Raw genomic sequence first — 24,955 nt, 5'->3', positions numbered from 1 at the left:
AATGTGCATCACCTGTGTACTTAAAGAACAGGTTTTGCAGAGAGCAGGCCATGCTGCAATCTATGTTACAATGGTAATCATTCTGTTGTATTTTCAATTTTTGGAATAGACAAAATATTATTAACCATTATTCATTACTGAAAAATGCATCATCTTGTCATTTTAGTGCATAGACACTAAGTGTATATATATATATATATATATAATTTAAGTGTTTAAAACATTGTAAGGGGAGGATTGGTCTGCTTTCATGGTTTGCCTGTATGTGCAGTCTTGCCTTCAGGTATTAAGGCTCAGACATTACGGTTCAAGTGACATGTTCTCCTTGTCAACACTAATTTCTGTCAACAAAGAAAACTAATAATCAGCTCCGCCTTGCATGACTTTCATATTCTAAGTATGCAGATATTTGTAAAGGCAGATTATTTTTGATTAAATGCCATTAAATATGCAAACATGTACTCATATACACTAGAATGTATGTAAGTACCAACTGAAACGGAACATGAAATTCTCAGCAAACATTTATTGTTGTTAACACCAAAAAAAAAGTATCAACAGTTTTCACCCAATAAAACTCAGTATGTACATCAGAAAAATATCAAACCTTTTATATATATATATATATATATATATATGTATATATAGAGAGATTGACAAATGAAACTAAAAGTCCTCCATCAACTTTACAAAATCAAAATACAGACAGGAAATAACAGGAAATCAAAGCTTTAACATGCAATCGAAGGGAGTGTTTTTATGTAGGAGTTTGCAGACTGTCAGTCTATTTGTCGTTCATTCAAACGCCCGCAGGCTCAAACATTACTGAAAGGTTTTCACATTTGGCAGCTTCCTTGTTTCACCGGCACTGGCTGAGATTTATGCATTTCTGAGCCTCTGACAGCTTAAGAGGCTATCCTTGTGACAATAAAATCAGTCTGCCTCCTGAGTCTAAGTGCAGATTCGGCACACACAGAGAGGAAGATGAGTCAAAGTCTGCTTTACTTTTTATTCATCAAGATGGAAAATAGAATACCTTACATATAGATACAATGTGTTTGAGTGTCTCACTGCTTCATTGAATATTAGCTATTATACATTGCTCATGGTACACTTTCATCTCTAAATATAAATTTCTCGCGGTAGAAGAAAGGTGGGTGTAAGCAAAACATGTATAAAAAAAGAATACTAAAAAATAATAGTAGGAAAAGCTCTACTAGAGAAATACTCTGATTTGTAGCTTTGGTTAAAATAGCTGTATCACTTGCTCAAAAAGCAATCCGAGAAAAAAAGGCCTCTACACCCAAGCAAACCTCTTGGAGAAACCAAAATTAGCTGTAATAGAAAAATACAATACTGTAAATATACACCTGTTTCTAATACTTAAACCGACCCCCTGTTTTGAAAATGGGAACATCTGTTTGATTAATCTGAGAAGGCACCAAATCCCACCGGGCAGATTTAATGTTCTATGTCTGTTTTTTTGGCACGCAATGGATAGACTTTACCGCTGGATACAATCTCAGTGCTTTATACATAAATAATGGCTACTCATAAAAATTTTGCCTAAAATAAAACAGTCAGAGTATGATCTCATTAGAGTGTGTTTGTCTGAATGATTCACTCGAGAGTTTGCAGGTGTGTCAAACCTCATTGGTAGATTGATCGTAGCTTGCATGTATGTGCGTGCATTTTTTGGCAGCTTGAACAATGAACACTGATATAGTACTAGAGAGGCAACTGGAATCCAAGCAACCCCCCATTGGAGCAGTTTAACAGTACAACAGACCTCTCCACTCAGAGGAGTAGCCCCAGACTGAGAAAAGACCTATCAGAGAGCCTGCCTTTGGACGTTAGTGATCACAGCTCTTGATAGGGTTAGGGATCGTGAGGCACTAAGTGCTTCTTAATGCAATGGCACTGTGACCCAGTCTCTGACTGTTTGGGGCAGCGCTTAGCTGGCCGAGTGTGTCTTCGGTGACGACAATGAAAGCAGCTGCTGCTGCTCTCTGGTGGCTGGCGCCTGGGCCACAGGGGGGCTGTGGGACTCCGTGACCCCACTCCCCGTGCTCAGGTCCTGGGGTTGGGACTGGTACAGGTGTCCCTGGGCGTGGGCCTGGGTGTGGGCCCCGACCTCTGTCTGTGTCGGTCTCAGACGATCCTCATCAACTAGCATGGCTGCTAGTCTCTCCTGCGCCTCGATCTCCTCTGTGGTGGGGATGGAGTTCTTCTTGGGCCGCCCTTTGGGCTTGGTGGGGGCCTCATGTCCTCCCTTTAACACCTACACACATGCGCACACACACACACACACACACACAGAGTGCAAGAGAGAGAGAGGCACAGGTTGAATGATGCTGCTGACGGTCAAAGGCAGGTTTGGTTATTATAGTAATTAAAGGAAGATGTATGACTATGCAGTGCTCCTCTGTGCAGCCATTAATCTCAGGTGCTGCCGTTCAGGGGCCTTTTGTTCCTGGGTGAACAGTTGACCGCACTGACGTAAACTGGCCTATCTATATCATCAGTCATGTTCCCCTTTCAGTCCATTCATTTCATTTCACGTGTACGCTCTATTCACCCACACACACACACACACACACACACACACACACACACAACACGAACACACACAGAAGTACACACACCAACACACACATACGTATACATAGACACACCCACTTATCTGTGCATGAATGCACACATTTTTATCCCCAGGCACAAATGATCCATCACACTCAAACGTACCATTTTCTTCCACTTCATGCGTCTGTTTTGGTACCAGGTCTTCACCTGAAGTTGAGTGAGCCCCAACGTCTGAGCCAAATCCAATCTGCAGGTGAAAAAAGACAAAAATCCCATTTTGAGCCACCAAACTAATATATCTTGTTACATGGCTGTGTACTGCACATATGTATATAGCATATGCAGTGGTGGTCCGTCAGGGCCTTCAAGGCCTTCTCTGATGGCCTAAACATCATCAGAAAATAAATGTAATAAAATACATTTAATTTTAATATTTTCTTTTCATAAATATGTATTCAATGTCCATTATTTTCATTTAATAACTTCCAGCGTTGTTAATTTATGTTACAGCTTTCATCCAATCATATTTCAGCTATCATGTGTTGCCACGCTCCGCGAAATCTTCCCCGAGAACAGAAATCTTCCCTGAGGCCTTCAGAATTCACATTGAAGGTCCGTGTACATCTGATTGGTTATCACAACTGGCTGTTTCAGTTCATTTAAGTTGAATGAACTGAAACAGACAGTTGTGACAACCAATCAGATTTCGAGTTGGCGACACTGGGCCTTCTATAAGGCCCGGAAGATTTCTTTCCTCGCGTTGAACGTGACACGTAAACGTCCTTTGATTGGATACTGAGGCAGACCGGTGCAGTGCTTCAGTGCTCAGTTTAGCTGGCTAATGCGAAAACGACGTACATAGGTTTCAATGCTTATTATGCTAGTTGTCTCAATTGGTAAGACTAAATATATATTACATTAACCAACTCAAATAAACTAGTTTACACCAACTTGATAATTCCAGTTTTTGATACAATTACAACGCCATTTCAAGACGGAACTTTCAAGAAAAACTGGATATCGTGAGGATGGGAAGTTTAATGAAACTGCTTTGCAGGTGGGACAATGCGATGTTTAGTGGACAAACTTGTTAAAGCTTTCGGTGGACTTAATACAACTTTGTAGACTAATCCCTGAAAATCGCCTTTTATTTTTAAGTTGTGACAGTAATATCCAAGCGATCATATAACTGAGAGTGTACTACTCTTAATGTATTGTTAATACGGGTGTATTGATTTTAAATGCTCCGGAAATATTAATAAAGTCTGTTGTACTCGACTATGTTAAGGTGATGCAATGCTCACTTATACTGCCTTTCTGTATAAATATAATGGTTCGAGAGCCATGGCGTCATAATGATGGTATTAGGAGGTGGATTCACTCAGTTTAACATCGTGTAGGACATCGCTGAAGGCCAGGTCGTGAAATGCACGGACCGCCACTGAGCATATGTATTAATACACTAACAACAGAGAAAGTGTCATCCAAAAGGCATGTTAATGTCCAAGTTCAATTTTGCTCCTGGGTGGCAATTTACACTTCTGATTCAAAGAGAGAGAAGGATCAAACTCCTAATCCTAAAAGATAGAGCCAGCACTCGCTGGTTTCTTCTCCAATTCACTGTAATCATACACCTCCAGCCTGGCACCTCCACCTCACATCTGTACAAGCTTAGGCAGCCCAATCACAGGCCTGTTGGCTGGGAAATGGAGGGTGGGGAAGGGGGTTGGGTGAGGGGGGAGTGGGAAGATCTGTGCTCTTTCTGGACACTTACACAGCATCTGCACCAGCCATGACTAATTAAGCTATTGGTTAGCCTGTAATGTGATACCCAAGGGAGTAGAGATGAGTGCATGACAACTGAAGCTGGGGAGGTGCCTGGGGGACAGAGGAAAGGGGCAGAGGGGCTGAAGGGGGTAGGGGGTAAATATCAAAAGGCGCCTTGCTGGATAGACCAGGCACAGACTTCAGCCTGCATCTCCCTTCAAAGTCCTTCACACTCAAATGTGAGGATTTTCCACCTCTGCTCCCTCAGCTGGCTGAGAGCACCTCGGCTCTCACACGGTGTCAGTGAGAGGATCAGCTGGAAATGAGTGGATTAGCAGTCACCAATCGGTGTCCGACGGGTCCTCTCTCTCTCAAACTGTCCACTATCCTCTAACTTCACTTATTTCAGTGGAAATGGCCTCTTTTTTATCTTGCCTGATGGATTTCTGATGCATAACCTAACTTCTTAAAGTTTTTTTGCATTTTTCTTTCCTTTTGACAAATTACTGCCATTGGATGATGTGGACACACCGTCACAAGACTGAGTGTAAATTCAAATCAATCAGTCAGTTATCAAGTTATCCATCATGCAAGGCTTGTCAAGGCCTGGCGGGAGAAAACATTTTCAGCAAGAAAGGTAATTGCTGCAGAGGTACTCGGCTTCAAAGGGATTTCCACTCAGTAGGTTTTGTGTGAGAAACCACATATTCACTTAAAAAGCAGTTCAAATAACTGCAGAGAAATCAACCCACTAAGCTGCCTGTGCTCCAGTCGAGAACTCTGTGTTTATTTTTAAGTGCAACATTACACATAATGATGATGAGGATGATGATAGTAATTTCAACATTATAAAATCATTATTGCAAAATGATAGAAACCATTACCACCTGAACCATGGCATATTTATGTGTCTTTGAGCCTTCTGATTATCTGGTTGCTTGTGTACGCTCTCGGAGAGAATGAGTGAGACCGCAATGTCTCGGAGCCAGGAGCATCTCGAGACATACCTCAACTTATCTCTTGAGTGACAACAAACAAAAGCCGGGCGGGCACACATCTTTGGCTCTGAGAAGAGGGGGGATTCCCATATTTGTGTTTCTCCCACCCACCTGTGGTTTTAATCAGCTCATTACAGAGATCTCAAAATAAGATGCAAGGAAGACATTTGGCAGCACCACTTCTGGGGCATTTTTTATCACTGCTGGAGATTTCCCCCTGTGGACTGCCAAGTCACAGGTAAGGAAATAGAACTATGTAGTCTGAACTGCAACTGAGTCCCCAGGACCACAACCAAGTGCTTTGTTGGAGTTCTGTCTCCAGGGGTGTAATGTGTAAAGATCTGTGCTTCAGCATGTCTAGATGAGATTTTTGTGCTGAGAGCAAGAATCCCCTACGTTTCTGAGCCAGTCTTATCCTAGAGCGAGTGATGCTTGGTAGCTTGAAATGGCTGTTTTTATGTTTTTTTTTTATTTTTATTTTATTTTATTGATGACTTTTTCTTTTTTTTCTGTCCATTTTGTTTTATTTTTGGTAAGTGAGTAAAATACATCTGTGCACTTTTCTAAAAACCCACACTGGAGCAGTAATGGAAATATGGCCACAAGGCTGAACCTAAAAGTAGCTTGTAAGGGAATTGGAAAAAGTGTGTGTATGGCCTTAATTCAGGGTTCCAAAATGAACCCAAGAGAGAGGACTGTAAGACATGGATATTACCTCATCTCATTGTGCAAAGAAAAAAAAAGTATTTTATATACACCTGCATGTATATTAAACGATTGGCATTAAATCAGTGTAATACATTTTTGTTTGCTTTTGTTGGCATTTGTCCCCGATTCTTGAATAGGGTAGTGTTTCTCTTGGAGGCTTTTTTTCTGTTCAAAAGCACAGGGTCAAAATGTTACTCTTGTCTTGACTAGAACATTGAGGTAATTCTCTGGCTTACAGTGCTCAGCAATACATGACACATTCCCAAGTACATAAATCAAAATGCCACAGTGCAAATCAATGTCACTCAATCACTAAGATCTACCTAAAACCCAAATCTATAGAGTTTTCTTTCAGTGCACTAAGACATGTCTCTTTCGCCCCCAGACATTCCCCTCTTCAAAATGATCATAGCAGGACCCACCTTCCCAGTGATATATTGTAATGTTCACAAACTTCACCTTACATAAACTGCAAAACATTTTGGTGACCTACCTGTCATGGTACACAGGAAACATGATAAGCACATGTACTACCCTGACTGATTTACTACCAACTTATCAACGTCAGAGATGTTTTGCACCATTTCAACAAATAGGTCACATGATTTAGATGTTTATTGTGTTTACTTCATGTGTATAAGGCTCTAGAACCTTCCTTTGCTTGCTACACATAGTGTAAATAACTATCAGTGTTATCCACCTATTATTTCATTCAGAGCTGCCAAAAGAGTATTCTGCCAAGAAACGGTTGACAATGCCACAGACAGAAGGACATAGATTTGTCTACTTTCAATAATCTCTGTAACCCTCCACCTGATGGTCAGTTACCTCCATCTCTGCTGATGACTTTATTTAACTTTCTTTACATGAAAAAGCTTTCGCCAGTTGTGTGCAATTCTTTGATCCTCCTAAACAGGTTTTACCTGGTCAGGACAGTAGAGTATCGCTGAATTCATTCTCAAGATTCTTCAACATAGTCGTCTTACAACATGTCCTCTGGACCCCATTCCAACCTATCTTCTCCAGTATATCTTGCCTAAAGTTGTACCTGCTATCACTCATGTAGTCAATGTTTCACTCCTGTCCATCCAAACAGGCTTGGGTTACTCTTTTGTTTAAGGAAGTTTCACTTAACCCATCTGATGTAAATAATTACAGTCCTGTCTCCCTTCTTCCCTTTCTGTCAAAGATTCTTGAAGCGGTTGTCTTCAAAGCAAGTTTCTGATTTCCTGTCTCAGAATAATTTTATAGACCCTAATCAGCCTGTTTTTTAGAGGGTCATTCCACTGAACCTGCTCTTTTATCTGTGACTGAAGCATTGAGAGTTGCAAAAGTGGCTACTCAGTTATCAGTTCTGATTTTACTAGACTTGTCAGTAGCCTTCGACAGAGTGAACCATGACGTCCTCCTCTCTACGCTGTCCTAACTGGGAATTCCTGGGAATTCCTGGGAAAGCACACAATTGATTTGAATTGTACCTCAATATAATCATTCATTTAGTTTGTCTTGGCAGAGACAAGTGTCAAAATCTCACGACCTCTCCACTGGTGTCACTCAGGGATCGGTACTTGGACCCCCTCCTATTTTCTATTTACACCACTTCCTCAAGTTAGATCATCCGTTTCTATGGGTTCTCCTACCACTGTTATGTGGATGATACTCAACTGCAGTTATCCTTCCCTCTGGATAACTCCACAATATTGGCTTGGATTTCTGCATGACTCACGTCACCTTCGTCACCTTCATTTAAAAAAGGGAGCTACTGGTATTTCCAGCCAATCCGGCTACCCCACACAATATTAATATCCAGTTTTTTTCATCTTCATAAACTCCAATTTTAAAACTGCATGAAACTTCGGTTTAACGATTGATGACTCATTTAATTTCTCTGAGCATGTAGATTCCGTCTGTAGATCGGTTCACACTCTTTAATATTGAGAAGATTAGATCTTATCTCACACAATACACCACACAACTTCTTGTGCAGGGCCTGGTTATTTCTAAATTTGACTACTGTTTGTAAAATGTTATCAGGTCTGCCAGCATGCGTAGTGAGATTGATACAGATGATTCAGAATCTCTCAGCAAGTTTGGGCTTTGATCAGCCAAAGAGGACACATATAACTATTTGTTAGTCACCCTTCACTGGCTCCCAGTCAAGCCTGTTTTCGTTTATTTGACCTCGGTAGTGGAACGATCTTCAAGTGTTGTCTGTCTGGCGACAGCCTTGGCACATTCAAAAAGCGCTTAAAACTCACCTCTTTAAACAGCCTTTGTCTAATTAATACATTTGTTTGAGGCATACTTTTTAAATATATTCATATTTTTTATATTTATTACTACTATTATTATCATAGTAATAATTGATGCTTTCACTTTAAAATGATCCTTAATATTGTTTTATGAATTAACATTCATTATGCTTATTATTTCATTTTCTCAATGCTGTTTTCACTGCTTTTGATCTGATGTTTTTGTAAGTCTCTTTTGAAGAAAAAAGTGAGCTAAATACCTTAACTATAACTATAAATATTGTATTATATTATTTAACAACTTCTGCTTGGATAGGTCCTTTGTTCCATAAACATTTCATATAATTATGTTATATTTTTTCATCAATTAACTCTCTCCTCTTACTCTTTGAGAAGTGAACTTGCTGACCTGTCGGGCGTGGAGAGGTACTTCTGCTTCTGAAACTTCTTCTCCAGGCCCATGAGCTGCAGCTCAGTGAAGATGGTGCGACTGCGCCGGGGCTTCTTCAAGCGTGCCGCGCTGCTGTGCTCCGTGTCCGATTCGCTGCTGATGCTGACGGGTGTCTCGCTGGGGGAGGGCTCTGCTGGGAGGGGATGGTGAGGGGAGAGCAGGGGCAGGTGGGCCACTTGTCCAGGCGGTGAAGGGGCAGACAAGTGAGAGATGTTGGGTGGATGCCGGGTAATGACAGACAAAAGTGGATACGCTCGTAGGGAGGAAGGCCCTGAAAAGGAGGAGAGAAAGAGAGAGAGAGAGGGAGAGAGTGAGAGATCTTAGATGGGAAAGTTTTGACCACAGGTTTGACAGTAAAATACGGGACCAAAAGACTACATCAACATCAACCGCCCCCACCTGCCAAAACAATTCTTATATGTTTTGTAAGGGAAAATTTGAATTGTGTTGCAAATGGAGCCACATAAAACAGAAACTAAAATTACAATGGAAATGAAGGGAACGATGGATAAGGTTGTTTTTTAGAAGATTCAACAATACGAACTTTGATGATTGTGGAAAAAAAAAAACATTTCTCATCCAAGATATGCAGCATAGTCTTGCTTTTTACTTGACTGTGTATCTTTATCTTTCTGAGTAACGTCACGTGACAGTTTCAATTTCAGTCATTTGGACTAACTCTTTTTAGTAGGATCGCCCTCCCCTCATTCTTGAGAGGTTAATGGTAAAAGCTCTGGCCCTGCTGATGTAGAGTCATGAACTCTGGTTCTGCTTCTATGACGTGTTCTGTGTTTTACATGGGCCCTTTGAACCCCATGAATTGAGCAATTGGTTCTGGAGAGCAAATGAATGTCTCAAGTGCAAGCGCTCTCCTGCAACTCAGAGTGTGATAAATCCCACATTCTTTCTCCACCTTCTTCTCTGTCTCCACCACTCTCTCTCTTCTCTCTCTCTCACACACACAAACGCACACGCACACGCACACGCACACACACACGCACACACACACACACACACGCACACAAACACACAAACTATATGCAGGATGTGTATTGAGATAGAAATGTAGAGAAGGAAAAGGTTGCATCAGAATTACCTTTAGCTATAGAACATGCCGTACGACTTGAGAAATAAAAACTGTTCTGGCGATGAGTTCGGTACCGAGCTGGCACGCTGGCACAGATTTACCAACATTAAAAAGGGGTCAGAACGGAGAAGAGGCAACAGAGAGGCAATAAAGAAGAGACGTGAAAGACTATTTTGTGTCCTCAGCAGAGATGTGTTGATGCGGTTCGCTTTCTGAGCATCACTGTGGTAGATCTGATTCTCTTATCGGGTCATCTATGAGACAGGGTAAATTATACACGACTCCATTCTGGGACCAGATGGCTCTGTATTTTATGACTGACCCCACAGAGAAATACATCCTTCTGTCAGTCCTGACAAAAATGACTGATGCAAACCCACTGTCAGCACGTGTACTGTGTGGCCTTGAGCACATGAAGGGGTGGTCTGAAGAGCGCCTAAGTACTGTGTGGGTGGGGGGCAAAGTGGTTTCTGTACATGTGTGTGCATGTGTGTGCTCTGTGCTCGCGCACGCGTGTGTGTTTGTGTGTGTGTGTGTGTTGTGTGTGTGTGTGTGTGTGTGTGTGTGTGTGTGTGTGTGTGTGTGTGTGTGTGTGTGTGTGTGTGTGTGTGTGTACGTGAGTGTGTGAATTATGTGTGTACGTGTGTGGATGTCTGCCTGTGTGTGAGTGGTTGAATTGTGTGTGTGTGTGTGTGTGTGTGTGAGTGCGTGTGTGAGTGTGTGAATCGTGTGTGTGTGTGTGTCTGTGCGTGTGTGTGTGTGTGTGTGTGTGTGTGTGTGTGTGTGTGCGTCTGTGTGTGTGTGAGAGTGTCTGTGCGAGTGTGTGCATGTGTGGGTCAGCCCCCTAGCGACAGGCATGACATCATGGCAGAGTGTTGAGCTCATGGCTAATCTTCCACCTCGGAGAATCACTTCACTGCTGTGCCTCTGCTGCGAGTTTAGGCTTGATGTCTTTCTTCTCTACAGCTCATTTCTTCTCTCTCACACACAGATGCACAGATTCTCTTTTCATTTATACCTCTCTCTCTCTTTTCTCTCGCTCCAAATATTCTCCTGGCTTTTTCTCTTGCACTCCCCTCCAAACAAAGTGATTACTGGTGATGGTTGAGAGAATGTTTTCCCTATCTCTTAACACTTAAAAACAGCTAAACAACAAATAGGCCTTAATATCAGTGATGCATTTATAAACATCTGTTTACGTGTGTATGTGTGTGTGTGTGTGTGTGTGTGTGTGTGTGTGTGTGTGTGTGTGTGTGTGTGTGTGTGTGTGTGTGTGTGTGTGTGATTGTGTGTGTGCGTGTGTGTGTGTGTGTGTGTGTGTGTGTGTGTGTGTGTGTGTGTGTGTGTGTGTGTGTGTGTGTGTGTGTGTGTGTGTGAGTAAGTCAGTTTGTGTGCATGTGTGTTTAAAAAAACTCTTCTGTAATTGCTTATATGGGAAATGATCTTTAAGGCTCTGGAGATGTCTTGGTAATACTGGAAACCATGTTGGACCTCTGTCAGCTTGTCACTGTTACACCGTGCTGGCAGCCAACCAATCACCGGTCTGTCAATACTTTGCACAGACACACCAGCTGTGTCAGGGCACTGCTGTTGCTATTCCTTAGCCAACGCTTTTAACTGACCCCTCACTTACGAACTCCTTATGAACACTGCAGGTGGTTGTGCTCACACCCAATTGTAAACCTTTCCATGATCAACAGATAATAAATATCTTGTGTGAAGCATTAGAGATTAGAGATTTTACAGAGATCCCTGCCAGTGTACTGTCATGTTTTAAAAGGATGGCATTCATATTAGCCTTATTGCATTTACTTAATGAGGGGGGAATTCCTAGCCTGTCTTAACCTCACGCTTATTTAATTTTACCATGGCCACCTTTATCATTAGCTTCCAAAGATGATATCAGCCTTGGCTCTTGCTACAGCCTACATATGAACTGGAGCTAAATCATGTTTTGGTAACATCATGTGGTGACAGGATAGAGAGTGTGCTATTAGATGTACGTGTAGTTTTGTTATTTTTTTATTTGATGTATTTCTTTTTCATTTCACTCAACAGCCATCAAATTAGGTCTATGAAACTGACAGCGAAATATGTGCATTTTGAACAAGAGGCAACTTGTCCCTGGGCGACCCAACGGCTTTGGATCACGTCGTTCTTCACCTACAGGTACTCGGGTTGTAATCCACCTTGCTTGTAAGTTGCTTTGTATAAAAATGTCTGCCAAACGAACAAATATGAAATGTAAAATAAAATGCAATGGATACATGTCGGTACACTGTTTTGTTATATTCTAATTATTAAGTGTCAGCTTCAAAACATGAGGTGGTGATTGCTAGACATGGGGTGAACGCACGTGTAATGCAATGCAGTTCTACTCCTTTTACAGTATGCAAAGTATTTGAGCCCTTATGATACCTTGAGTACCATACACAAATCTAGGAGGTATCAGGTTCCCTGTAAGTGTTATATAAGTGTTTAAACATGAAATGCAACCCTGCAAATTTTCCTTTGGCAAATACATTTACCCCCTAGGCAAACTTTCGAGCTAAACCCAGACACTGGGAATTTAGCCTTGAGGTTGACATCGGGTGGGAAGAAATATTAAGAGTAATGTTTTTTAAGTCCTGAACTAAGTTTGAATCACTGTAATATGCAAAATTGAGCTTGGTTTGACATCTTGCTTCTGTGGGTGTATACATTTGAAGGTGTGAGTGTTTGAATAAGTTTAAATGTGTATGTACATGTGTGTGTGTGTGTGTGTGTGTGTGTGTGTGTGTGTGCACATGTGTCATGTGCATGTGCGTGTGCGTATGTGTGTGTGTGTGTGTGTGTGTGTGTGTGTGTTTCTTTGTGTGCTTATGTGTGTACACAAGCGTATCAAACCATGTACGTTACGCCTTTCTGTCAGCGTGTATGTATAACTATTAGGTCAGGTCATGGTCAATTGTGGGTTTTATTGTCTATACAGGATTAGGCATTAAGACAGGTTTGTCCTCCTGCTTAGCTCCCTAAGCCCTGCCAAAGACCTGCTCGCACTCTCCTGCACAAACGTGCACCCTCTTATTTGGCTATTTTTCATCACCCTGACATGGGAGATTACACCAGCGCTGATCGCTATCTCTTTCGCCTCCTTCCCCCAGATTTCCCCCCACTAAAAGCCTTGCCCTGCGTTTCGCTGAGAGACATGTCTCCAAATGAAATATTACAACCTGCCATTACGCTCTCTTCCCTGATCTCCAACCAGGTATCCGTGCACTGAGGGGTCAGGCCAAACGTATTCATTTCAAGATTTGTCTATCTCTCTCTCACTAGGTAGGCTATTGTGTTTGTCACGGAAATGTTTTTTTTTTTTCTTTTTTTACAATTTAGATGAGCTTACAAATGCTATGTGAATTTGGATTCAGGCAGAACAAGTCAGACTCTTTTGAAAATCTGAATGAGGCATCTACTCAGGAAGTGGGTTAATTGTTTTCCCACACTGTGGCATGAAGTAACTTTGCTTGAATTGCTGCGCCAACCCTAATAACCACATCCTGCAATGCAACATTTACTCACGGGCTTGATGAATCAATACTTTCCACAGAGATATTGCCTCAGAGTTTGTTTGTCGCAATGTTTGTCATATCTAACCCCATTGAATTTAACATTGAGGTCCTACGTCAGCCTCTAGTGGCAAAATACTGGCATGACACCACCCCTAAGAGGTGTGATTCCACTACCTCTACAGCAGTCTCCCTCCATCCACAGAGATTATAGCTCAATGGCCTTTCACGGCCTCGGCCTCCTTCATGCTTGCCAGCTTCTATATTCAGCATTACAGGCCATTGAAGTACTGGCATATTGAGTGTCTCACACCACTCCGCCTTCAAAATAAGTGGTGGGCACTGGGTTCTGATATTTACGGAGGTTATTCTATCCGTCCGGCCCCGGCTGCCAAAACCCTCACAGTGTCCTCTTGTTCTGATCGAGCATCGCATAAGAATGATGAGAGGAATTGCCCAATTTATTTTTATCTCTACAAGCCGCAGTATGGGCTCAAATATGGCATCTCCGATTGCAAAGTTTACGCAGAGGTACAAGACAGCGAAAGTTGTTATGTTACTGGGTGCTCTCCTCTGAGGTGGCAGGGCTGGTTTGGGGAAATGCTTAAACTCGTTTAGCCTCCATTACACGTTGTGTGCCCTAACATTAACATAAATGGGTCTAGTCTGCAATTTATTTAAATTATTAATATGCTAGTTTGACTTTTTTTTTGCGGAACAATACAAAACAAAGTTGTATTAAAATGTAAATTTTGTCAAATGTAAAAATTGAATCGCCTCCATATTCCCCATATTCTTTACTTTAAAAGTCGCTTGCATTATTTCTTATTTAGCCTCTTAAAATAAATAATTGCAACAATTACACTAAGTCGTTCATAACCCAGGACATGTTTACATCTGTTTTGAAAAACAACTGTTGAAGTAGATCGTTTCACCCCGAGGACGATTACAGGTTTGTAAATCACTTTTGTCTTATGAATCATTGACAGGAAGTCTTATTTTCGAAAACCAAAGATCAACTACTTCCTTAAATCGCTGCTTAAGGCCGTGGATGTGGACTTAGTTATCACAAACCTTTTACAATACTGCATGAACGCGTAAAAAAAGTTAGAATTTGTGTTTGAATGATGTCTCAAACCTGTCTCGATGGCTGAAATGAGACCCTTTAACAGGTTTAGGCAGTGATGGCAATGAACCATCGTTTGTGCTGAGAAGTGGCCTACAACTGTATAGGCTACCTGCACATGCCTCAAGCTGACCAAATGTTTCGTGAGCTAGACTTTTCGCTGTTACTGTCGGAGGTCACCCTAGAGATAGTGACTTCAGATGAGCTGAGCTTTCAAATATTTCTTGTCAGCCTTCCTACCATCGTATCCTATAATGAAGGAATCATTTGAATGACGACAGACAACATCCCACCTGTGTGATTTAAAGCACATAGACGTAATTCATTACCGGACAGGAAAATAGTCCTGTGAAATAGTCTACCTGGTTTCAGTTTCCAAGTTCAAGATCAGATGGGTGACAACAGTAATCCTTGATGAGTAAGTAAAATCTTCATTATACAATTTACGACGTCAAACTTTTCTAAATCATTTTCAAGGATAGGAAGACGGTTTACATTATGAGCTAATGCTTACAGTAGGCCTGATTCGCGATTCCTCCGATTTTGTGAAACGCGTGGAATGTCACACGCCTTTTGATGGCCTTGTAGCTGCCAAATGTGAGGACCCTGCCTGATGTGAGTCCGCCAATAGGATGTCTAGAGTCCGCCGCTGCCTGATGTGAGTCCGCATGCGCAAACACAAACGGTTTACGGCAGAAGGCTCAGGAGCAAACTATCCAAGACGTGCATTCTCATACATGGTTTAATATCAACGTATCTGGCTTCTCTTAACGCATAATGTAGGTTTATTTAACGTAGTGTTTTATAATTTTGTCAACGGTTTACAGCATAAGGCTCAGTGTCAACATATGGGGCTATGTTGTATTACTGTTACTAGTAGGCTAATGAATGCACTGCTTAACTAATAATTCAATAAACATGAAGCTTAACATCATAAACCTTGGTGGATTTCAAACGTAAACAAATGCGCTTGTCATTCCACTTCATGCTGTAGCCTACACCACCAGCATTACCTGGCTCGTTGTACTACAATAGTGTCGCAAAGTTTGCGCATGCGGCCTCACATCAGGCAGGTCCTCACATTTGGCAGCTACAGGTGGCCTAATTGGATGAATGACTGACACAGGAAGTCAAAGAATAAAGTGATTAATATATGATGACATGGCTTTCTCTTAAGAAGAATGATGTTGACCTACACTATACTATATTGAATGCAAACAACTGAATTAGATCATCTCTGACCAAGCGCACAACACAAGCGTGAGTTCATGTCATGAGATTAATAATGAGCCTTAAATTGAGGCTTCGAGTAAATGTATTTGTTGACTGCCTAATTGGCTGCTAACTTTGCTGGTAAAGTTAACAAGCTCCCTGTGTATAAAAAAAATGAAAAGGCTAATATCAAAAGTTTGAAAATAAACTCTCGAATACATGTATGTTTATAATGAAATACGTTGTGGATACATAATAATAATAACAGACCTACATTTTACAAGAATAAGAGAGGAAGCAGCAAAGCAGCAAAGGGCACTTTTCATTTTCTTCTTCAAATGTGTAAGGCTATCCAAGCCTATCCACTACATGGCGACACATTTGCTCTGTCAAATCATGAAGCTGGTAATATTTTTGCAAACCGTCAAACAATCGTTGAAAAACAAGACAGTGATGACACTGCAAATTAAAATTCATTATTAATTTTCTCTATGCCGCATCCGGCCCCTGCGGTCGCTCTGACATAACGGGCTATCAACAGGTGTTTCCCCCACAATCATCTCATTACGGGAAGCTACGATAACATATAGACCGATTTAACTAAATGATTACGCTGATTTACAGTAGCGAGGCTACTATATTTAATTATTTTAATGACATTGTCTGCCTATTTAAATAGGTATATATGTTAAACAAACAACACAAGCCTCGAAAACAGTTACGATGGCCAGTCTTCTCTTTGGCCATATGATATGGCCACTTTGTATTGCGCCCTCCCAATAAATCATTTAGGTTTCTGTAATACCGACAGTGTTTCTTACATTTATAATACCAAATAGCTTCAATGTCTGAATCCAATTCATTAGTCAACAGTTGGTCTTGTGTGACCTATTACGTCTTGTTGCACCAAGATTTCAATTTACTTTAACGATCACAACCAAAAGAGCTATACAGCTCTCGTAACATCAGTGAGTGCTCTTGCCAACTTACCTGTACATGAATGAAGAGGTTTTGGGCGGACGACGAGAGAAGGACACACCGAATAAAGAGAAAGCTTTTCGAAGTAATCACAAGTTTCCTTTGAGAGGATTTCGTCGATCATGAACGTCTTGTAGCGCCGCCTGGCTGCTTTCAGTTGGCCTGGCGAGGCGAGTCTCAGCTCGGCTTGACAGTGCATATTCGGTCGCTGTGTGCGCGTCACTGCGCAGTAAAGTTCTTTAAGTCAAAACAGCACTGTGCCACTCTATCAACAAAAGTTAAAGAAACTTCAGAGTCTGCTGTTGTTGTCAATGATGCATGTCACCAGAACATTAAAGGCAAACGGTCTCCGGTCATCTGTGTGTCATCTGCCTTCATCGGTGTCTGCTGGAGCACTGAGCTGCACTGACTTCCGAGCGGATACTAATCATCTGAGTTGAACATGCCCGCAACCTCCGCTATATAAACCAACTCCCCAATCACAGCAGTAACAACAGCAATCATCTCTCTCTCTCTCTCTCTCTCTCTCTCTCTCTCTCTCTCTCTCTATCCCTCTCTCTCTATCTCTCTCTCTCCTTTTCTCTCGCGCGCGTCAACCAGCCAGTCTTATGACAGGGTGGATATTTACATAAATCACAATTTGATCAACAAAAGTAGGTGAAATGTCGTTGTTTGAACATTCCAACGATCTCCAGTAGACTGAGTTTAAAGCAACAAATTAACTGACAAATAAGACATTACAAAACAAACATAAAGAACATATATGTTAAGACCTAAAAACTCGTTTCAAAGGCCAAAAGGCTTTACATTAATATCGCTAAGAAATATATTTAAAAAAACATATGGTCATTACACCAATGTGGTTCATAATTTTGTCTTTTTCTCATTCAGATTGTGAATTGATGTATTGTTTTAACAAATACCTTAAAACGAAAAAACAAAGGAAGATAGGCCACAATGGTTATAACTACTTTCTTTAGGGAAATACATGTATAATTATTTTGTTAGTTTTCGTTAAGGATTTATAAAAGTGCAAACATTTTCATGCAGATTTAGGTTAAATTATTTATTACCTCCTAAATTGTGTATTTTTGTTTAAGAGGGAGAGACAAAAAACCCTAATGAAGACATTTGCTTTTGAACTGTTTGCACTGCAGTAACTTAAGTACGAACTGAAGTAGATATGCTTTACGCTTAATATCCTAACGAAATCTTAAAACCAGTCAATTATGACTGATGAAGAAAAAGGATTTATTTCTTTTTTTCCATTGACAAGGATGCGAACTTCTGGTTATTAAAACTTTCAACAAGAGGCAACATGTAGTTAGAAGCTATATAATTATAGCCTCCTTTATGCTTTTTTTTTCTAAAGTGCAGTCTAAATAGGCTAAATTCAGTTTCCCGTAGGGCAATAAAACTGGTTCAATTTCAAAAGATAATCTTGAAAAAAAACACGAATGTATTTACTGCCTTGACCTACTTGCTCGATCATCGTTTGCATCGTTATGCATCCCTCTGCTGTTTAGTTTGAGGGGCAAAAAATCGCCTTTGCCCTATAGGGCCAATTCATTAATTTTAAAGTTTACTTACTTACGCAATGTTGCATATCAATTCTTTGTGAGGCAGTTATTGAAATGTGAATGAAAACGAATTTGAATAAGATGGTTTGGCTGGATGTTTTCACAAACAACTTATCCTGCTTAAAATCTTTTTCTTGTTTGGTAGGGGAAGAAGATTCAGTAGATAGTGTTCAGGAGACACACTCTCGTGCGTTTTATTACGCAAAATGGCAGTTAAACAGCAATCGCATATACCTATTCTTATTTTTAGGATTTGCATGGTTGTGTTTTAAACAATCATTGATTTGGGGCTTTATTTTTTGTAGGTTTACAGGGAGTCAGCGTCCCACAGAGTTACAAAGTTGCAATCGTGGCCCGTCACTATGAAGGCTGCATAAAAGTTTGAAAATTGTCACCGAGTGAGGATGTGTTTTCAAGCAAAGATTTTCAACCGTTTCAAATTGAAACCAAAGCAGAAAAATAAATCTCTTCCAAGGCTAAGTGGTAACCTTAAAGGGCATGATGCTTATTACAGATGGATACCAGGCAGGCTTTCATCTGAGCTCCAGAGCAGTCTCGAGTTGACATTCTGAGAGCAGGGACAGCTCTACAAACGATTATCCTTTCCCAAGCAGAGCCAAGTAAATATAACACCATAGAGGATATGGCAGGAGGGTTCAAAGTGTATAGGATTATGAAAAGGAAATTTGGTGATCTACATAGGAAAAGCTTTGGTCCTTAAGAGTTTGAGGATTTGATCAAAGGAGATCTGCACAACTGCATGAAGCAGTCCAATCCGTCTGTCCGTATCAGGGAAGTACAAAAGGAGGGGGGCATCAGGGCAGCATGTAACCTGAGTGCTAACATCCAGGGACATGGACACCAGCTCCTCGCCGGGACAGGATGGGTTGCAGGGGTGTTGGGGGTGAGTTTGTGTAGATCATCACGAGGGCACACTTCTAGAAAAGTTTGCACAGCAACACCCGTACTTTAGATGGAGTAGCGTGTGTGTGTGTGTGTGTGTGTGTGTGTGTGTGTAGGAGGGAGGAGGATGGTGAGGCAAGAGAGGAAAACTAATCCAGCTGCTCCAAGGCCAGCGACGCCAGCCAGATCAATCAATTAAAACAGTTATGTCCAGAACCCCTCCCACTCCCTCGTCTGTGCTACGCTAGGGCTTCTCTCTGTCCGCAGCCCTGCGGGCAGAGGATCCTCTTCATTAGAGCCCGCTTCCAGGCATCAGGGCCGGAATCTGACACTCACCAGATTACGGCAAGACAAAGGGCTTAGAGCGGCGGGTGCAAATGCACCTCTACTTTTGGTGCACTGAGCTTTATGGGGATGTAGGAGCCCGATGTGAACAGGAGCCGCTGGCCCGGGTGCCATAAGCACTTTCGGAAGGGTAGATTATGACCTCGGCGTGGACATTAAAGGATTTCTGCGCTCACTTTGTTGTGAGCAGAGAGATGCCAGGGACAGAGAAGAGTCGCAGCTTGGGCTGCTAATTGTAACATGAGGCCTCAATCAGGAATTATACCCAAGAAGAACAAAAGGGGGTTGGATATAGTGGGTTGGTTATAGCCGCATGATCCGGATGCTGTAAGAAGGTATCGTGGGACGACAAGGAGAACATACCATCAAGGCTGGGATGGACACTGTTTGAACACTGAACCAGATACATGACAGGTGCATGTCAGCTACAAAGCAATTCAAGACTGTCCCAAGCAAAATGGCACTTCAGTTTGGATTCTTCACTGAAATGTCCTCCTTAGAGAGCGATGGCCAAGATCTCACAACTGGAGAAAATGTGCCCAATGTCTAGTGATGTGCAAAATCAGATCAACTAGAAGCAACAGAGACGTCGTCAACCTATAACTTAAATAACCGATAATAATTTAACCCAATTCCAAAGCTTACTGCTTTAGCTGACTGCATCTTTTAATTCATACATGTTTGTAATTGCTGAACAGGATTCCCCCTCCCCCCATGTAAGACCAAACCGTTCAGGTTCATAGAGGGCTCCATGGCTGTTTATATCATGCACAAGACACAATGGGCAAGCAGGAGTATCTTTTTCATGTTCGTCTTGTTTTGTTAATTGATTCCCCCGTGGCGATATGTGGCGCCACCTGCAGATTACTGTATAAACCCTTCTTAAGCATGCTGGATGTGTTTTTATCTATTTAAAGAGTCTATTCTAAAAACGAAGCGGTGCTGAACTGATGACAAGAGTTTTCCTCTGAGGGCCTACTGAGAAAATAACATATGAATCTTAGCCAATATAAATGGCTTGTACGCTCACATTGTCATCTCAAGTGATCAGCGAGGCTTTCAATTGAATTAGACATACTGATCCCAAGTATGTCGTTTGGAATATAAAATTGTTAATTCATGTATTCGGCACACCAATAAGATGAAACAAATTTTTATTACAACTGATCTGTCTGCCATTTTTTGGTTCATGGATAACATAAATGTTCAATGGCCTTACAATCAAGGGTAATGATGTTACTAATAAAAGGACTATGTCTAGAGTGTCAAAATGCATATCATTTATTTTCTTTAGGTCTCTGAGCATTTTTTTCTGATTTCTTTTAGAGTATGCCTTCCTTTTTCTCATTTGTAGCTTTTTTTTTTGTTTCAACAATACACAATACAATACAAAGTACATATTTGTCTAAAAAAAAAACGTAAAAAGTATATATATAAAAAAAAATATTTTGACATAATACTTTAAGATCTTACTATACAGTATAAACGGTAACTGTAGGTTACTGTGTATACAGACTCGTAATTAGCATAAAAAGGTTTAGAGTCCAAATCTAGGCTTTAAAAAAAAAAAAAAAAAAAAAAAAAAAAACACACTTTCCAACAATCATCTTTTCTTTTCACCCCAGAGTTCATTAAAAACATTTTAAAAAATTCAGTTCTGTTTTTTTTTTTTTCATAAAAATTCCAGTCCTTAGTACCGTCGATAACGTCCGTCTCGTGGCGAGTCTCGTGGAGCCTCTCGTGGAGGCTCTCGTGATCCATCTCGCGAGTCCCTCCGCCTGTCTGGGTAGTCTCTGGTGCGCCCCCCGCTGCGGTCTTCATGGTGGTAGAAGTCGCTGCGCTGGCTGTGGTCGCGCCGGTGCCGCTCTGGCCCCACGTCGCTGTAGCGCTGATCCCTGCCGTGGTGGCCTCCTCCTCCACTGGTCTCCTGCTGCGGGGAGTGCCGGCGTCCTCTCTGGGACGAGCTCTCCGGCTGCCACGGACTCCCAGGAGCACCACCACCTGCTCCTAGTATTCCTGCTCCTCCTCCTCCTCCAGGACCAAACGGCTGCTGGAAGCCCATGTTGAAGGCCCCGTTCAGATGCTGGAGCTGCTGCATCTGCAGCTGCCACATGTTGTTCATCTGCAGCAGGAGAGAAACATTTATATTTTTAAACAGACGCATTCCAACACAAATTATGAGCTTAATGTGCATTCAAATTCCACCATTTCCTCCAAAGGGCTATTTTTAAAACTACGTGGAATTTTCACCTGGTACCTTGATGGGAGGTTGAATGATTGAATTTTGGTGTTCCTGTCAGCCAAATACCAATGGTTCTGAGAAAGCCTTAAGCAGAGCCATGCACTGTGCCAACACCATGGCAGGGAAAGTTTGTATATCTTTTACCATAATTATTTTTTATATCCTAGGCTTGCAGCCTGAAAAAACTGTACACACTGAACAGTTTGATCTGATCCCCTCCAAAAACACACCTCACATTCTGAGGCAGATTCCAGTAAAAACAACTCATGATAGACACCAGGCCCTGCTGGACAGGGTGCTCTCTGCACTCTGTAAAACAGTTTTCTGATAAGGCTAGGTTCATTCTCCGAAATTTGTATGAAATATGCGAAAATTACTAGAAGTATGAAAATATAAGATCAGCTGGACTGAATGGCCAAACATTATAAAAGCCTTATATATGATCACACTCATTTGCACTAGTAAGCCTTGTTTGACATCATTACAACAACAAAGAATAGCTCTAACCCATACCATCACAAATTTGTTTGTGGGTGATCAAGAAGGGACATGACCAACAAAAAAGAAGAGAAAACATTTCAGGGGAAGGGGATGGGAAACTCTCCCATCAACACACTCAAATATGTTTCATTCTGCCTTACATATGTTCCATTTAAAAATGACCCACCCCTTACGATACAGCGACTGTGGCCAAATTAAGGTGTCCCATTTAGACAAACGATAGGTACACTAGCTTAAAAAATAATAATAAAATATTTCAAATTAAAAGCTAAATATCAAGAACACCCCTTGACATTATATATTACAAATGCTTTAGTTGAGGTATAATTTGCAGTAGTATTTGCTAAACATTATTATTGTGAGTTTATGCCAGCCATTTTAAGACAAAATTGGCCCCTGTGGGTACTGACATTTTGTTTTTCTCAAAGACAATATCCGACCATGAGTTGAGATTTTCTGAACAATCTGAATCGCTCATCAGTCTTCAGTATGATTAATTCACAAGTACACAAACACACTCACCAGTGCTTGCTTCTGTAGTGAATCAGGGGAAGAAAAAGACCTCTGCATTTGAGGAGGAGTAGCGAAGAGTGGAGAGCCCATCTGATCTGGCCGGTCGTGCCTGACAAAAGAACAACAACTCATTATTGTTCTTGGTGGTAGATTTCTCTTTCCAGTAGCACCACGACAGATCACTTTCGTGCATTACGTGCGCTTCAGATAAAATGTTCGGTTCAGGGAGAAACACACACACCATGTGGAAAACAGGTTGACAATAAACAACCCTGCAAAATTGTCTTCTTTAATTACCTTCCAGGTGTGCTTAATGGACTGGGATTATGAGTGCTTCCTGGACTCTTTCCCGCTTGGTTTACATGGCTGCTGCCTATTGTTAGACAGATTTAGACAGAAGTGTAAACAGCATGCTGCTTGTTGAAACTATTCGGTAGCAATAATATTCTTACAAATCCCAGTTTAAAAAAATAATAATTACCTGATCTGAACTGAATTTTTAGTTGTCTCCCAAACAGCGTTGTCCCATTGAACAAGCTCATGCCATAAGGTACAGAAACCTCGTGCTTATAATTGATAAATGCGAATTGTTTTGGTCTTCCATCATTGTCCTTGGGGATTTTTACTTTGACCATAGGGCCAGCCTGCGAGGTGACAAAGCCTCAAATTACCACCATTCTTGGCAAATATAGATCCAGTCATCAACGGTTAGTTTGTCCCATCACAAGGAAAATAGAAACACATCAGCACGTACAATGACAGCAAGAAATGTTTGCAACTTCGAGATAACTCTGGCACCCTGGAAATGACTGCAACGACTTCGAGCTAAAAGTTCGATTTAGATTAGTCGCGAGAATTATGTTACACGCAAGAGTATATCAGACCAGAATTGGCCAAAGGGTACAACGATGAATGAAAACCAATTCTATCAACCCCCACGGACACATTCAGTTATGTTATCCCAAATTAAGAGCACTAACGAGTAAGATGCACTACACTACGCTATGCTAAGGAACGTTAGCTAGCTTACTGACTAGGTTAGAATGGGTGTACTTACTTAATGTGCCTATGGAATTTCGCCTTTAAATATGTTTGGCATATATATTCAACGATTTACCGGACAGATCATCCACCCAACATTACTTAACTCTTCCAATGTCAATTATATTAGCTACCCACATAGCTGATGACTGTTATCTGAATGCTAACATGAGCAATGGGCCACGGTTCCCTCTTACCTGTAAAAACAGTTCGAACAACAGTTCTTCTGTGACTTGTGGATCAAGATTTCCCACAAAAAGTGTTCGATCTGCTTCGTCCATAATACCCATATCTGCTGAACTTATAACAGGTAATAGTTACCTTCACTTTAGGCTTACGGGTGATGGTTACGTCTGCAATTAGCCTGCTAGCTAGCTGAATAAACAGGCCTCAGTCGGCCGTAAAGCCACTCTTTGCCGTAAGAGCGAGTGCTGTCGCGAAGTCACCACGACAATAGTTTTCAGTTCCATTTGCGCCAGTGCGTGTACCAGGGGCGGATCTAGCCCCATTTTGGGGGGGCTGGAGCCCCCCCAAAAGTTTCATTAGCCCCCCCAAACAAAAATGGTTCAATTTTTTGTATTCTGAGATCGTCAAACTCACACCTATCAACCGATTTTGTGAACGTATTAAGTTTCATTTTTAGGGCTAGAAATAAAATAGTCTCGAGTTGCACAGGACTCCTGCCTGTTTGAGACTGTTGTGTGGCAACAAGCGCACAGCTCTGTTTGGTCGTGCGTGCCTGCGTGCGTGAGTGAGTGAGTGAGACAGAACGTGCAGACAGACGGTGACAACGTCAAATAAACACAGACTGGGAGCGGCTGTCCGACTCAAGCTGGAAAAAAGCTGTGAAAGTTGCCATAATCAGCTGCTCGATACAAAGGTATATATAGCGCATTAAGTTTAAAATGGTAAACTAAACGAAATGGTTAAATCATCGCGGATTTATTATAGATGTCGTGGCTCTTTTGATCATGCCAGTGATCATCATTGATCCTGTGGGTATGCTAGCCTACTCAGTAGCTCAGCCAGATATAACAAGCTAGTGAATTCCAGCCTACAACGTTAACTGTTGATGCCGCCCCATGTTAATAGTTTGAATTATACTGAGGATTGGAAGGAGAAA

General features: G+C 41.4%; 2 protein-coding genes across 2 annotated transcripts; both read right to left on the bottom strand.

Annotated features, from left to right (window-relative positions):
- Positions 1 to 1,954: 1,954 nt before the first annotated feature.
- barx2 (BARX homeobox 2) lies at positions 1,955 to 16,906 on the bottom strand (the record flags this gene model as incomplete). Its single annotated transcript, XM_080845006.1, has 4 exons — positions 1,955 to 2,281; positions 2,746 to 2,830; positions 8,718 to 9,030; positions 16,720 to 16,906. The coding sequence occupies 4 exons, from the start codon at positions 16,904 to 16,906 to the stop codon at positions 1,955 to 1,957; spliced, it is 912 nt and encodes a 303-aa protein (XP_080701132.1).
- Positions 16,907 to 21,135: 4,229 nt separating this feature from the next.
- On the bottom strand, positions 21,136 to 24,185 carry rbm7 (RNA binding motif protein 7). The gene is made up of 5 exons (XM_080845264.1): positions 24,030 to 24,185; positions 23,273 to 23,435; positions 23,089 to 23,164; positions 22,801 to 22,900; positions 21,136 to 21,657 (listed from the first exon to the last, which is right to left on the bottom strand). Exons 1-5 carry the CDS (start codon positions 24,120 to 24,122, stop codon positions 21,226 to 21,228), a joined length of 864 nt encoding a protein of 287 aa, XP_080701390.1. The 5' UTR covers positions 24,123 to 24,185; the 3' UTR covers positions 21,136 to 21,225.
- Positions 24,186 to 24,955: the final 770 nt, after the last annotated feature.

The sequence above is a fragment of the Sprattus sprattus genome, assembly GCF_963457725.1.
Source record: "Sprattus sprattus genome assembly, chromosome: 9".
Classification (NCBI taxonomy): domain Eukaryota; kingdom Metazoa; phylum Chordata; class Actinopteri; order Clupeiformes; family Clupeidae; genus Sprattus; species Sprattus sprattus.
This window is presented reverse-complemented; position numbering and strand designations above follow the sequence as displayed.

Excerpts from the sequence above, each read along its gene's own strand:
- rbm7 (XM_080845264.1), bottom strand. The coding sequence starts at position 24,122 with ATGGGTATTATGGACGAAGCAGATCGAACACTTTTTGTGGGAAATCTT. Across the intron at positions 23,165-23,272 it reads AAAAATTCAGTTCAGATCAG|GCAGCAGCCATGTAAACCAA; the intron begins GTAATTATTATT and ends GTCTAACAATAG. Across the intron at positions 21,658-22,800 it reads CACTACAGAAGCAAGCACTG|ATGAACAACATGTGGCAGCT; the intron begins GTGAGTGTGTTT and ends CTCCTGCTGCAG.